This window comes from Centrocercus urophasianus, unplaced genomic scaffold (assembly GCF_019232065.1).
Source record: "Centrocercus urophasianus isolate 14NV4802_14NV808 unplaced genomic scaffold, USGS_Curo_1.0 seq_25, whole genome shotgun sequence".
Taxonomy (NCBI): Eukaryota; Metazoa; Chordata; class Aves; order Galliformes; family Phasianidae; genus Centrocercus; species Centrocercus urophasianus.
The window spans coordinates 6,798,935-6,814,889 of NW_024884811.1; the positions used below are offsets into that span (position 1 = coordinate 6,798,935).

Genomic DNA, 15,955 nt, shown 5'->3' on the forward strand with positions numbered 1-15,955 from the left:
AAAAGTAATACTTCCTAATGTCCAGCCTGAATCTCCCCTGCCATAGCTTGAAGCCATTCCCCCTGGTCCTATCACCAGTTACACGAGAGAAGAGGCCGACCCCCAGCTCACTACAGCCTCCCTTCAGGAAGTTATAGAGAGCAATGAGGTCTCCCCTGAGCCTCCTCTTCTCCAGGCTGAACATTCCCAGCTCCTTCAGCCTCTCCTCATATGGCCTGTGTTCCAGACCCCTCACAGCTTTGTTGCCCTCCTTTGAACACGTTCCAGGGCCTCAATATCTTTCTTGCAGTGAGGGGCCCAAAACTGGACACAGTACTCGAGGTGCGGCCTCACCAGTGCTGAATACAAGGGAACAATCACCTCTCTGCTCCTGCTTGCAACACTGTTTCTGATGCAAGCCAGGAAGCCATTGGCCTTCTTGGCCACCTGGGCACACTGTCTGCTCATGTTCAGCCGAGCGTCAATCAATACCCCCAGGTCCATTTCCTCTATGCAGTCCTCCAGCCACACCGCCCCAAGCCTGTAGCGTCGCCTGGGGTTGTTGTGGCCGAAGTGCAGGACCCAGCATTTGGCCTTGTTGAAACTCATCCCATTGGCTTCAGCCCAGCTCTCCAGCCTGTCCAGATCCCTCTGTAGGGCCTCGCTACCCCCAGGCAGATCCACACTTCCAGCCAATTTGGTGTCATCTGCAAACTTACTGAGGGTGCACTCGATGCCCTCATCGAGGTCATCAATAAAGATATTGAAGAGGACAGGCCCCAGCACCGACCCCTGGGAAACACCACTCACAAACGGTCGCCAGCTGGATTTGACTCCATTTACCACCACTCTCTGTGCCCGGCCCTCCAACCAGCTCCTTACCCAGCCAAGAGTGTATCCATCCAAGCCTTGGGCTGCCAGCTTCTGCAGGAGAATGCTGTGGGAGACAGTGTCAAAGGCTTTGCTGAAGTCTAGGTAGACCACATCAACAGCCTTTCCCTCATCCACCAGATGGGTCACTAGATCATAGAAGGAGATCAGGTTGGTCAAGCAGGACCTGCCCTTCATGAACCCATGCTGGCTAGGCCTGATCCCCCGGTCACCCTGCACATGCCGCATGATCTCCCTCAAGACGATCTGCTCCATAACCTTCCCTGGCACCGAGGTCAGGCTAACAGGCCTGCAGTTCCCCGGATCCTCATTACGACCTTTCTTATAAATGGGAGTCACATTGGCAAGCCTCCAGTCTTCTGGGACCTCACCAGTCAACAAGGAGCGTTGACAGATGATGGAAAGCGGCTCGGCTATCACCTCCGCCAGTTCCCTCAGCACTCTTGGGTGGATCTCATCTGGCCCCATCGACTTGTGGCAGTCCAGTTGGAGCAGTAGGTCTCTGACTGTTTCCTCCAGAATCACAGGGGGGTTAGTGTGCTCCCCAGCCGAGATTACCAGGTCAGAGAGAGGAGTATCCTGAGGATAACTGGTCTGACTTTTAAAGACAGACGTAAAGAAGGCATTCAGAACCTCTGCCTTTTCCTTATCCTCAGTGGTCACATTCCCAGCCTCATCCAGCAAAGAGTGGATATTCTCCTTTGTCCTCCTCTTACTGTTAATGTATTTATAAAAGAGTTTTTTATTCCTTTTCACGCCAGTGGCTAGGTTAAATTCAAGCTGGGCTTTTGCCTTTCTGATTTCACCTCTACACATCCTAACAACTTCCTTGTATTCATTTTGAGTGGCCTGTCCCTCTTTCCACAGGCGGTAGATTCTCTTTTTCTCCCGGAGCCTCAGGAATAGTTCCCTATTCATCCACGCCGGTCTTCTTCCCCGCCGGCTCATTTTGCAGCTCAGGGGGACTGCCTGCTCCTGCGCCCTTAAGACTTCCTTCTTGAAGAGCAACCAGCTCTCTTGGACCCCTTTACTCGCTAAGACTGAATGCCAGGGGACTCCCCCTATTAGTCCCTTGAACAATTCAAAGTCCGCCCTCCTGAAGTCCAAGGTAGCAATTTTACTATTCCCCCTCCAGGCTCCACCATGAATCACGAAGTCTATCATTTCATGATCACTCTGCCCAAGACAGCCTCCAACCTCCACATCTCCCACCAAACCTTCCCTGTTTGTGAACAGCAGGTCTAGTGGGGCAGTTCCTTTCGTGGGCTCTCTGACCAGCTGTATCAGGAAGTTGTCCTCTACGCATTCCAGAAACCTCCTAGACTGCTTCCTCTGTGCTGTGCTGTACTCCCAGCATATGTCAGGGAAGTTAAAGTCCCCCATGAGGACAAGGGCAGGCGACTGTGCAGCTTGTGCCAGCTGCTTGTAGAATACCTCATCTGTCTCTTCATCCTGATTTGGAGGTCTATAACAGATGCCCACCAGGGTGCCTGTCTTGTCAGCCCTTCCTCTGATCTTTACCCATAGGGATTCAACGTTATCGTCCCCAGTCATAACCTCAGTAGCATAAAAGCATAAAAGCATTCCCTAACATAGAGAGCCACACCGCCACCCCGCCTTCCTTGCCTATCTTTCCTGAAGAGTTTGTAGCCATCCATTGCAGCACTCCAATCGTGGGAGCAATCCCACCACGTTTCCAGGGACGGGGCATCCACAACCTCTCTGGGCAGCCTGGTCCAGCACCTCACCACTCTCTGTAAAGAATTTCCCCCTGACATCCATCCTAAATCTTCCCTCCCTCAACTCAAAACCATTTCCCCTTGTGCTGCAGTTATCAACCCTTTCAAAGAGTTGATTCCCCTCCTGTTTGTAGGCTCCCTTTAGGTACTGAAAGGCTGCAATGAAGTCATTCCACAGCCTTCTTTTCTCCAGGTTGAACAAGCCCAGCTCCTCAGCCTGTCTTCATACGGGAGGTGCTCCAGTCCCCTGATATACTATGTGTATTTAAAAAATAAAAACAAAAAAAGGTACTTCATTAAATATAGTGAGGTCTGAAATCAGTTGCAAAGAAGGTTTGTACTCCAGAACTCAAAAGCCATTCACATCAACACACTATTTCTATTTCCTGGTACCAACCTGAAAAGCAGGGAGACAGACAGTATTCCTGGACAGATCCTAACAGAAGCAGTTACATCTGGTTTAAAGGAGCACTACTATAAAACATTAATATCATTCAGTAGTTAATAAATTCAAAATTGTAATTACTGTGAAGAAAGAATATTACAGTTATATATACATGGAAATAGATAAGCTTCATATTTCAAAGTGATTCTTTTTCCTTCATATGCCTGGGAATATTCCCAAGAAAATCTGTCTCGTGATTTTTCCAAGAGCCAAGATGATGCTGACTGCATAGCTATTGCTTTTTTTGAAAATGGGTGCAGCAAGTTCACTAAATGGGTGCAGTATTTGCAACAACCTCCAGTCAGAGGATTTCTTCAGTGTTTCAGATATAGGCAGCAACCTCACAATGACATCAACCAGCTCTCTCAGTATCCTCAAATGCATCCCATCTGGTCGAACAGACTTTTTTGGGTCAAGATTTCTTAGCAATTTCTGACACAACTGTTTATCACTGTTAGCGGCTCCTCTTTCTTTGAAACACATCTGCAGACACAAAACCCTGGAAGATCTTGTTGGTGATGATACTTGATAATCAAGTATCTCTGTCATTCCTGCATGCACTGTTACCATATCACAGGAGGCCATAAACACATATGTTACCCATATACAATCTTTTATTGTTTATGGAGTCAAAGAAGTTCTTTCAGTTGGCCTTTACTCTCCCTGCCCATTGCAACTTCAGCAAAGCTTTGGCTTTCCTAGCAAAATCACTGCATGCCTGTCATGGTTTTATGATTTTTGGCTATCAGTATTCCACACCATAACATCATGTAATGCACTGCGGGGGGAGGGGAGGGGAGGGTTGACTTCTGCTGAACGTTCGTCCGATGGAGAAGAACTACATTTCCCCAGGAGGCTTTGCGGACAGCAAGGAGATATAACTCTGTGCAAGGTCACCTGAGTTCCTCTTCTTCGCCTGCTCTTCGCTGTCTGCGCTTCACCGTCTGCTTTTCTTCAGTCACTCAGCTGGACTGCACTTCTCACCTCAGCATTGTGGTGAGGTCTATCTACCATCCAGACAGACTCTCTCTCTCTCTCTCATTATATTTTTGCTAATACTATATTTAGTAAATCATTTGTTCCACCCCAGATTATTGCTGTTGTTTTCAAGTATTTTGGGGTCCCCTGTTTGCCCTTTCCCAGAGGCATGGATCCGCAGATCCCTCCGCCCTGCTGGTCACGGAACCGGGCCGAACCAGCCTGTAAACTGCTGACAATGCCCTGATAGCAATTCTTTAGTCCTCCTTTGCAGATAATTTTCACTTTCATCTCCAGTATATATGATTTTTATATCAGACATCACACATGAATTCCCTGTTCAGTCACATATCTATCCTCTACTTTTTTTTCAAAATCTCTGACTACTAGGCTGTGCCACACCTGTATCTGAAGACCTGTCTGCTCTGCCTTCACAGTATTCCACCTACCAATTCTACAAATACATCACATCTAGATGTCCAAGGTCTGAATTCTGGTACTTGCCTTCATCACTTCACCCAGGAACCACTGATGTAACCACTGAGATTGAGGGATGCATTGCTGACTTAATTCGCTACTCTTCAACATCTTTATCAGTGATACAGATGAAGGAATTGAGTGCGCCCTCAGCAAGTCTGCAGATGACACCAAGCTGAGCGGTGCTGAGTGGTGCAGTTGATATACTGGAGGGAAGGGAAGCCATCCAGAGGGACCTGGACAGCCTGGAGAAGTGGGCCCATGTGAACATAATGAGATTCAGCAGGGTATTGCCCTTGGGCTGGGGCAGTCCCAGGTATTTATACAAACTGGAGGAAGATCTCCTTGAGAGCTGCCCTGTGGAGGAGGACTTGGGGGTCCTGGACATGAGCCAGCAGTGTGTGCTTGCAGCCCGGAAGGCCAACTGTGTTCTGGGCTGCATTAAAAAAGGGGTGGTCAGCAGGGAGAGGGAGGTGATTGTCCCCCACTACTCAGCTCTTGTGAGGCCCCCTCTGCAGTACTGCATCCAGGACTGGGGCACCCAGCACACGAAAGATGCAGAGCTCTTGGAGTGGGTCCATAGGAGGGCCGCTAAGATGAACAGAGGGCTGGAGTACCTCTACTTTGAAGAAAGGTTGAGGGAACTGGGCTTCTTTAGCTTGGAAAAGAGAAGGCTACAGAGAGACCTCATTGTGGCCTTCCAGCATTTGTAGGGAGCATAAAAACAAGAGGGGGAATGATTGTTTACATGGGTTAATAGTGATAGGATATTGGGGAATGGTTTTAAACTAAGATAGGGGAGATTCAGATTAAGTATTAGGAGGAAGTTTTTCACCCAGAGTGTGGTGACACACTGGAACACGTTGCCCAAGGAGGTTGTGGATGCCCCATCCCTGAAGGCATTCAAGGCCAGGCTGGATGTGGCACTGGACAGCCTGGTCTGGTGGTTGGTGACCCTGCACATAGCGGGGGGGTTGAAACTAGATGATCGCTGTGGTTGTTTTCAACCCAACCCATTCTATGATTCTATGATAATAAAATATCTGCTTTAAGAATACCATTGTTAAAATATGGACATCTGACAGAACTATCTGATTTTTTGGTAAGCTACAATTACAGAACTTAATTTCTGAAGAGGAACACACCAGAAAATTTGTTTTTTGGGGGAAAATATTAAATAAATGTATTTATATCAGAATACTTTATTAGTCCACAAACTTGGAAAAAAAAGTCTCTTTAATCCCACATCTGTGAAGAAAATTGTTAGTATGAATTCACAGAACAATAATCAGTATGTGATGAATGGAACTATATATACAAATGACCAAGACAGGGATCATAAAAAACAATCTATCCAACACAACTTTCACAGTTGCAAAATAACTGTTTCTTATACTTCAACTCATGCATTTGATAAAACATATAAAACCATTAAAAGTCTGTATTCTACAGACATTTGCTTTTACAGTAAAACATAGGAGCTGGAAACTCAGACACTGTAGGATAGAGAAACTAAGAGTGTTGATGACTGATACATAAAACACAGCAACACTTGTTTGTACCTGCCAATCAAGAACACGGTGATACATAACCTATTGGATGCCCTCCCTGGGAAGGGAGACATGCTAAAAAAGTTACTTTTCTATGCCACTGTTACAAACAACAAAGAGAGTAGAGATTTTCAACAATTACAAAGATTAAAAGATTTCTTTCAATCCAGAATTGTGGCAGTTTCCTAAATGATTTTACTTCCTTTCATATGTATGCCAGCATCATAAACGCAAGGTAAGAAGTGCACAGTAAACGTATTAGATCAAAATATTCTACCATTTACTATTAATGTATGGAAAAAATATCAAATAATTCTTTTAGAGCAACTATGGATTCAGATAGAAAAGAAAAGCCTCTATTTAAAGGCTTTTAAAAAGTTTTTCATGGGATCACATACAAAGTTAACTTCGGCTATTCTGCACCACAGAACTATGAAGAACTTCAGGAAATCAATCTTGCAAACTCAGTGTGTCAATATTTATTCAAATGGTAAAAATTGTTATGATGCCTTAACTGTACGTACTTTCATTTAGTCTAGGTTACTTTCAAAGAACTTGTATTGCATGGTCTGAAATGATCTTAGTATGAACTTGAGCATGTCTATTGAGCATGTTGTGCCTAGACATCAAGATTACAGTCAGTATGCAGTCATTTAAGCAAGTGCAGACACATTTAAAAAGAAATAGCCATTCCATCCTGTTACAACAAATGGAGAAAAAAAAACCACTAAACATCTCAGATAATTATACCTCAACAAGTGTTCTGTTCATTTATGCTATGATGAACAATGGCATTGGTGTACAAGGGAAACGTGACCGATGTCATTCATCTGGACTTGAGCAAGGCCTTCGACATGGTCCCTCACCACATCCTTATCTCCAAATTGGAGGGATGTGGATTTGATGGGTGGACCACCCAATGGATAGGAAACTGGTTGAAAGGCCACAGACAGAGGGTGGTCATCAATGGCTCCATGTCCAGGTGGAGGCCGGTAACGAGCGGCGTCCCCCAGGGTACTGTCCTGGGATCAGTGCTCTTTAGCATCTTTATCAACGACACCGATGACAGAATCGAGTGCACCCTCAGCAAGTTTGCTGGTGACACCAAGCTGAATGGTGTGGTCGACACGGTTGATAGATGAGAAACTTAACATGATCCAGCAGTGTGCTCAGAAAGCTCAGAATGCAAATGGTACCCTGGGCTCCATCAGAAGAGGGGTGGCCAGAAGGGACAGGGAGGTGATTGTCCCCCTTTACTCTGCTTTTGTGAAGCCCCATCTGCAGTACTGTGTCCAGGTCTGGAGCCCCCAGTACAAGAAAGACAGGGAGCTGCTGGAGAGGGTCAAGAGGAGAGCCATGAAGATGATCAGGGTACTGGAGCACCTTCCCTACGAAGACAGACTGAGGGAGCTGGGCTTGTTCAGCCTGGAGAAAAGAAGGCTGCGGAATGACTTCATTGCAGCCTTTCAGTACCTAAAGGGAGCCTACAAACAGGAGGGGAATCAACTCTTTGAAAGGGTTGATAACTGCAGCACAAGGGGAAATGGTTTTAAGTTGAGGGAGGGAAGATTTAGGATGGATGTCAGGGGGAAATTCTTTACAGAGAGTGGTGAGGTGCTGGACCAGGCTGCCCAGAGAGGTTGTGGATGCCCTGTCCCTGGAGGTGTTTGAAGTCAGATTGGATGGGGTCCTGGGCAGCCTGGTCTACTATTAAATGTGGAGGTTGGTGGTCCTGACTGTGGCAAGGGAGTTGGAGATTCGTGATCTTTGAGGTCTCTCCCAACCCTGCCGTTCTGTGATTCTGTGTTGAACCAAGTAATTTCTTACATATACACAGTATATATCTGAAGCTTCATGAGATTATTTTTATGAAACCTATGGTGACATGAACTTTAACTAGGAATGTGCAATGTGTATACAAGAAAATATAAGGAATGTAATAGCAACTATATTTCTACTCCTTTATTATATATGTAGATAACTCATCTCCTTATGTTGGTGACTTACAAACCAAAAGAAAAGGACATTACTTAGTTTAGCTGCACTCTATAGTCTATTTGGAGTAAAATACATGAGAGAAACAGTTAAATTCAAGTGACTCAATTCCATTTCTTCCTCAGTTCAGTTATTCCAGTTATTATTATATTATTAGTTATTCATATTGCTGTTTAATAGCACATCTGTGTTAGGTATGTAATTGACATTGTACTCTATTTGCATGCTGTGTTTTGCAAACAAGAAGCAATGAAAATTTTTAAAAGCCCGTAACTAGAAATGTGTAGCATCTGAGCTCCACCTACAGGATAAGAACAAACATAAAACCCGTTTCAATCTGCCAAAGTGAAAGAGTAGTATATACTATGAAGCCTTCAGCTGATCTACTCAAGACACTAACATTTTTAAAACTTCATGTAATGTTATCTGTATATATTTTCATTTACACAGCTGTTCTGTATTTTCAAGTTTAAGTTCAATCTTTCTATAAAAACAACAGATATTTGGAATTTGTCTAATGAGCTGCCAGAATGAACAAGATCTTTTTTCCTTAAGTTTTTTATCTAGTATAAAATTGGAAAGTGCCTTCAAATTATTTTTTTATGTAAACAAAAGTCTCAAAAGGATGTTGAAATTACTAAAACTAACATCACCATCTGAGCACCCCAAGAACAACTGCATTTGAAGAAACAGTTGTGGATCTCAGTACCATGAATTTGAGAAGGTGTCTATTATTTCCGTATTGTTTCTCCAAAACAGATGTGCATACTTCTGATTTCACAAAAGGATTTGTGTGAAAAACAGGATGACTAATAAAAATGAATAAAGATTTGTAAAACAAGTCATGCATGTTAAAATTCATTACTCAGAAAAAAAATATTTTTAGAAATTCTCTTATTCTATTAGCACATTTAAGTATCTGATGAGGTGAACAATACCTGATATAAGAATTTCCTTGTCCCCCTGATATTTGACTAGACATGCCTCTTCAAGATAAGTAAGGTGGGTTGAAGCTTTTGTTTGACAGTCACACCTCATCCATTTCTCCTGTCAGCACACACTTGGACAATAGTGGCTGGTGAAGTCCCACAAGAATATTATCAATCATCCCTACTATACTTACAAAAAGGCCACTACTCTAGACAGGGAAACTTGATAACCGGCTGATTATCTCATCAAAACCAATGTCACTAGCACCTCATTTACATCAAACAACCCACACTTTTCATTTTCATACAGGATGCCTTACCATTTGGAAAATAACAGATTCTAGAAACTGATGTTACCTGTATTACTAAGCAGTGTCTCCCAGGGCTATTGCTCTCAATCACTAAAAAAGCATCCAATAAAACTCACTTAAAAGACAAGATAGTCCATTTGGCTATGATACTACTACAACTTCCCTGAAAGAGTGGAATAATCACGGACTAAACACATTGTACTTGCATAGGAAGAGCCAGCAGCTTACAGACTGTTTGTACAAATATTTATGAAATCTGAAAAAATATAATGCAAGCACTCCTAAGGGTATGCACAATCTTTATGTCAACCTCATGCTGAGAACCTGCAACTACATGTTAGACAAGTTTGTATCTAGTAGCCCTTGCTGCAAAACCCAGCAAGTAGTTAAGTAGATTGGTTGGAAGACCACTGAACACACAGGCAATGTAAATCCTAGAATCATTAAGGTTGGAAAGACCATTAAGATCCTCTAGTCCAACCATCAGTCCATGCCTGTGACCACTCTACACCATGTTCTCCAGTGCAACACCTACTCTTCTGAAAATCTCCTGGGATGGTGACTCAACCACCTTCCTGGGCAGCAACCTGGTATAACTTAAAGCCATTATTTCTCGTCCTACCACATGTTCCCCAGGAAAAGTGGCTAACTGTCACTTTGCCAAAAATTTAGTTGTTTTTTTTTTTTTAGAGAGCAACAAGGTCCCCCCTCTCCTCTCCAAACCAAACAATCCCAGTTTTCTTAGCTACTCATCTTGTGCTCCAAATCCCTCACCACCTTTATTGCCCCTTCTCTGGACATGCTCCGGGGCCTTAATGTCTTTCTTGTAGAGAAACTGAACACTGTACTCATGGTGTATGGCATCACCAATGCTGTACAGAGCACATGAAGAGCACAATGTCTTTTGCTATTCTAGAGATGTTTGGCCTCCTAAATATACCTAAAGACCCTTTCTCAAGAAAGCTTTCCTTGGATATCTCCTTTACTTCTGACCCCTCCCTTCCATTCTACAATAAGGCCATTTAACACTGATCTTTTTTTGTCCAGTCCAGAGGTATTCTTTCCCATTTTTCTCAAAAACTAGATTCAAGTTTAAACTACCAAATTAAACTAAGAACTGAGAAACCAACTGGCAGTTTCATCTTTCGTAGTCGAGGGAGGCTGACAAACTTAATGCAGTACTAAAACAAAAATGCAGTAAATACGAAACTGGAATTGAACAGCAAATAACTGAAAATAAGTTGGAGAAAAATAATATATGATTTATATGACTTCTGTATGACTTTTACATGACTTACCTGCGACTGGTGATTTTCTTTTCCATCTTAGTTTCTTCCTCTTGAAGTTGCAGTTTAGCAGTTTCACTTGTATCCATTTTCAACTTTTTTGCAATGCGTTCTTTCATTTGAAATCTCTCATTGCTAGCAGCTTCACCTTCTACACTGTCAACATCTTCACCATTTTCATCTTCCTCCTTTATTGATAGAACATTAAAAAAAAATTCCTTAGCTTTTTCTACTTTTTAACTACAGATTCTTGAATACATAAACTTTTTCTTACAAAGATGATTCTTTACCACAATAGACAAAGAAACCAACAAGCAAAAATCCACAATTTTTAAAATTACTTCAAAGAATAATTTCAAGAATGTCTCTGTATCATTTAAAAAACAGAAATAGTGAGACTTCAATCCCTGGAAGGTATGCAGAAGGTTTCATGGCAATATGCTATTAGTTTGATTATTACTTATGGATCCAAAAGTCGATCAAGGCAATATATTAACACTTCATTAATTTTCCCTTAAAAGAAAACCAGAAACGCAGAGGGCCAACTGTATCAACTGATGGGTGGCCAGAAAGAAGAGGGAAGTGACTGTTCTCCTTTTGCTCTGCCCTCATGAGGTCCCACCTGCCATATGCACACATGCAGGTTGGGCAGAGAATGGCCTGAAAGCAGCTCTGATGAGAAGTATCTAGAGGTGCTGGTTGATGAAAGGTTCAACATGAGCTGGCATTAGGCGCTTGAAGCCCAGAAAGCCAATGGGATCCTGCATTGCATCAACAGAAGCGTGATCAGCAAGTGGAGGGAGGAGATTCTGCACCTCTACTCTGCTCTCATTAGATCCCACCAGGTGTACTGCACCCAGTTCTGAGGTCTCCACCACAAGAAGGACATGCAGTTGTTGGAGTGGGTCCAGAGAAGGGCCATGAAGATGATCAGAGGGCTGGAGCACCTTCCCTGTGACAACAGGCTGAGAGAGTTGGAGCTTTTCAGCCTGGAGAAGAGAAGGCTACGAGGAGACTTTATAGAGGGCTTCCAATACTTGAAGGGGGCCTAAAGAAAAGTTGGAGAAGAATTTTTGTAAGGCATGTAGTGACAGGATGAAGGGAAGTGGCTTAAAACAGGAAGAGGATAGATTTAGACTAGATACTAAGAAGAAATTCTTTACTATGAGGGTGGTGAGACACTGGAACAGGCTACCCAGCAAAGTTGTGAATGCCCCTTCCCAGAAAGCATCCAAGGCCAGGCTGGATGGGGCTGTGAGCAACCTGGACTAGAGGGAGGTGTCCCTGCCTATAGAAGGGGGGTTAGAATGAGATGATCTTAAAGGCCCCTTCCAAGACAAACCACTCTATGAAATGACCAGGCTTGCTGTGTCAAAATACTGCATGACAGCCAATCAGCAGAGAATCACAGCTTAAACAAGAGTGTGATCATGCACATGGCTCGAAGAAAGGCAGAATTTGAGTTTATGTGTCCAAGAAGCTGAGCACCTACTGTGTTTTGCAAAAGAGGTAACAGCACATACAATGGAAATAAGCTGCTTTCTTTTTGTGTAGGTGCAAGGATGAGGGAGACTGCATCTGTCCTTCACTCTCATTGAATACCAGCTAACAGATGATAGCTACTGACCTATGCATAGCAGACAGATATGAAAAACAAAGTACTTCTGAGGATTCAATTTATGGAACACAGGATTATATTCCCAGTCATTCATGTTTTGATAGCAACTCAAAGATCTAGCCCATCATCCATGGCTGTAGGTAAATATGCACTTCAACTTGCAATTTTATTCCGTAATATCAATAAAAAATTCCTTGTATATAAAATATCCTCCATGTTTGAACATCCAACTTATTACTGCTTGCTTACTTAAATTTCCCACCTTTCAGACATAACAGTCTTCATCAATGCTATTTTTAGTGATAGACATTCATCTTCTTCCCTTGAAGAAATCTTCCCAATAGCATTCTCACTCATACAGAGCCTTCCCCTTAGATTAGTGTTCCATCATCATTCATGACAAATATAATCTTAATTCCTTTCCCATCCCTGAAGCAATTTCAGGGCTTGTATTAAAGGTTTGTGACTCTGTGGTAATCAACCTCATTTACTGACTGAAATATCTGCTAAGAAGTTTTCATAAAATGCAGTAGGTGGCATGCAGCAGCAAGTTTACCCTGACACAAAAGCACACAACTGCCAACCCTCAGAGCTCTGAAAGGGTTACAGGTTTTTGCTGGAAATCTGACTTGAGCTAGCTTTAAAAATCCTCAAAAGCAGCACTTATTTCCCACAGGAAAATGTTAAATCACATACAATAAGGAAAAAAAGACTTATTTGTAAAAATAAATAATAATTCAAAAAATTACTTACCTCACTCAAATAACTCTCTTCATTTGCTGCATCACTAAAAAAGAATAATTAATACTTTAAAATAGCAGAGAAGACTTAAAATACTGTTCAAAACACAGCTCTTTAATAAAAATTTTAACTAATTGAAATTTTAGGTAACTTAGTCATTTACACCATCCTCACATTCATTCTAACATTACCAATTAATAGTATTTTCTGTCATTTGTCGTCATCTTCTCTAAAAAAAAAGATTAATATCATAGGATAAAACTGTAATCTGCCACAGACACATTCTATTACTAACCATATTCAGACAAAATGCTGAAGTATACAGTTGCTTCAAAGATGAGGAACTATACTAATTATTACAATTATTTTTTAAATTTAAGTCAAAATATCTATTGATCAAGAAAATATTATGATTAGGCAAGCGAATAGAATACTATAGAACAGCCTTGGAAATCAATCTGGACCAATCAATAACGAATTAATGGACACAATCTAGGTGTAATATCTTACAAGCATAAGCAAAAATCCTAAATAACATATAATAATTTAGTCAGACAATATACATAAGCGGGCATGCCATCATGTTTTCTGACTACTGTTCGCACTGTACTGCTGAAAAGAAAAAGAAACAACAAAAGTCACTTTTAAGATAGTTGATTTTTATCTCATTTATACATTCCTAGCATTTCATGGCAAATATTCTGTATTTAAGAAAGCCTTTTTTATATAGGTGTGTTTTATTTGCATTATACTGATGTGAATTTAACATCAAAAACTTTCTGTGGAAGTAATTTTTTCTTAATAAAACTTAAAAAAAAAAATCATCTGAAAGTATTAAAGAAAATATTTTGAATTAATACAATTCTGTTCTGACGTCAGTACCAAACAAGCAGACGCACAGTATGAGGTAATTTGTGGGTTTTATAGCAGTAGAGGAAACTGTCTTATTAACCTCTGGCAGAAAGGGCTACATGTGGCTGCAGATGAGCTGTCTGCTTTATTACATTTGCACTCACACATTCTCTAGTCAAATGTTTTTAAGGAAACTAAGTAGCTCTGAGATGACAGAGAAAAGGCCTCTGCACTAATAAATTCAATGTTATAAGACAGGAAACAAAAGTCAGGAGCAAACCAACACTTCATGCAGTGAAGATTACTAACTTATATCCACTATTGCGTACTAGGTCTTGAGTTGTTCATCAAACTCAATAACAAAGTAGGCAAGCAACTGCACTACTGATTTTTTTAATAATACTACATCATGCAGAACAGTACAGACAAGAGTAGACTAATGAACAGCAGAAGAAACAGAAAGATAAGACAGTAAAATGTGAGATGAAATTTGAAGTGTATACAGGTAGAAAGACGTGTAAAAAGAATTCCACAAACAGGACAAGGAGCTTGAAGTTGACCAGCACTAATCATGAATTCTTTGAATATTGTGCTGAGATAATTCCATTGAAAAGTGTATAAACAATGGCTTAAAAAGCAAATCAGAAGTTTAGAAGGACTAAAAAAATAGAGGACAAACTGAAGACTGTCTTTATGCAAGTATATGTCTTTAAATGTCATCTTTAATTTGCTTAGATTCAAATAAAAACTAGCAAAATGATATTTCAGAACAGAAATGGTGTCAGAGAAGAGAAACAAGAATAACTTGCTTATTATAACGGATACTGAATTCTTCTGTGAAGAAAACCTGAGAAGGTTTTAAGGAATCCAGATGGAAAAGAAATGGCCTAAGAAAGGAATATAGTAAAAACAGGTATATAAAGACTGGCTGCTCATTGTCTCTTCCAAACAAGAATTAGAAATTACCAAACAAGGCCAGTAACATGATGTTTCAGAAAAAAAACACAGAACAGACAAAAAAGAAAACACAACAAAAAAAGAGATACTTCCTTCTGCAAAAGTAGGATAGTAAGATGCAAATGTAAAAAAACATTATAAGAGGTCACTGCATACTTTGAAGAGAGCCCGTGTAAGGGTTACTAATTAGACGAACCATATCAAAATCTGCTAGCTCTGTGACCTGAAAGTAGTTTGAGGTTGTAAGGCTATTCAGCAAAACGATACGTTTGCCCTATTTTTCATCTTTCTTGGGCACCCATTGCTGGATATCCACTGCTGGCAACTGCATAGTGAGTTAGAGGAACATTTGGTCCAATCCAGCAAAACGTTTCATACTTAAACAGTGACAGACATAAAATGAGTATCTTTGCATCAGGTCTAACATCTTTAAAGTAGATCTGCTCTGGAATGTGGAAAACTTGTATTAACCTTTTGACAGCAGGAACTGAGCTCAAATGTGGATCATCCTTCAGTAGGTCATGACTACTTTTACTCCTTCCCTTCATGTTCTGTTAAAAAAAAAAAAGGTTACAAATTTCAGTGTTTAAGGGAATACAGAAAAAGGCAATGGTAAGGAAAAAATTATTTATTTCCAGTTAGTTTTAACCTAAGTAGTAAGCATAAACACTTCTAATTACAAAAGAACATAATCCTTGCAGGAAGACAGTAGTAGTGTGGATAATAACATCACCTTCTGATTTATCAACACCTTCTTTATGTGTTATATTTGACACTGTCTTCTTTGTCATTCTCCTAGAGATGCTGGCAACTGGGGGCTTGAGTAGATACACTCTTTGCTGGGTAAAAAACTGGCTGGATGATCACTCCCAAAGAGTGGCGGTAAATGGAGTTAAATCCAGCTGGCAACCCATCATGAATGGTGCTCCCCAGGAGTTGATATTGTAGCCTTTCCTGTTCAATATCTTTACTGATGACCTGGACAAGAGGATTGAGTGCACCCTCACTAAGTTTGCAAACGACACCAAGCTGGGAGGAAGTGTTGATCTGTCTGATTCTATTTGAAGGCCGTTCAGAGGGATCTGGACAGGCTGGATAGCTGGGCTGAGGCCAATGAGATGAAGTTCAACAGGACCAAGGGTGGGTCATGCATTTTGGCCACAGCAACCTTAGGCAGTCCTACAGGCTTGGGGCAGAGTCGCTGGGA

At 41.5% G+C, this 15,955-nt stretch overlaps 1 protein-coding gene across 1 annotated transcript in view; it reads right to left on the reverse strand.

The window, feature by feature from the left end:
• Positions 1–15,955, reverse strand: part of CWC27 (CWC27 spliceosome associated cyclophilin) — a 120,166-nt gene that overhangs the window by 94,120 nt on the left and 10,091 nt on the right. Inside the window, exons 8-10 of the mRNA XM_042825703.1 lie at positions 15,220–15,299; positions 12,952–12,985; positions 10,593–10,768 (exon numbers count right to left, since the gene is read on the reverse strand). Of these exons, the coding sequence (XP_042681637.1) occupies positions 10,593–10,768; positions 12,952–12,985; positions 15,220–15,299 (290 nt within the window). The remainder of the gene's footprint in view (positions 1–10,592; positions 10,769–12,951; positions 12,986–15,219; positions 15,300–15,955) is intronic.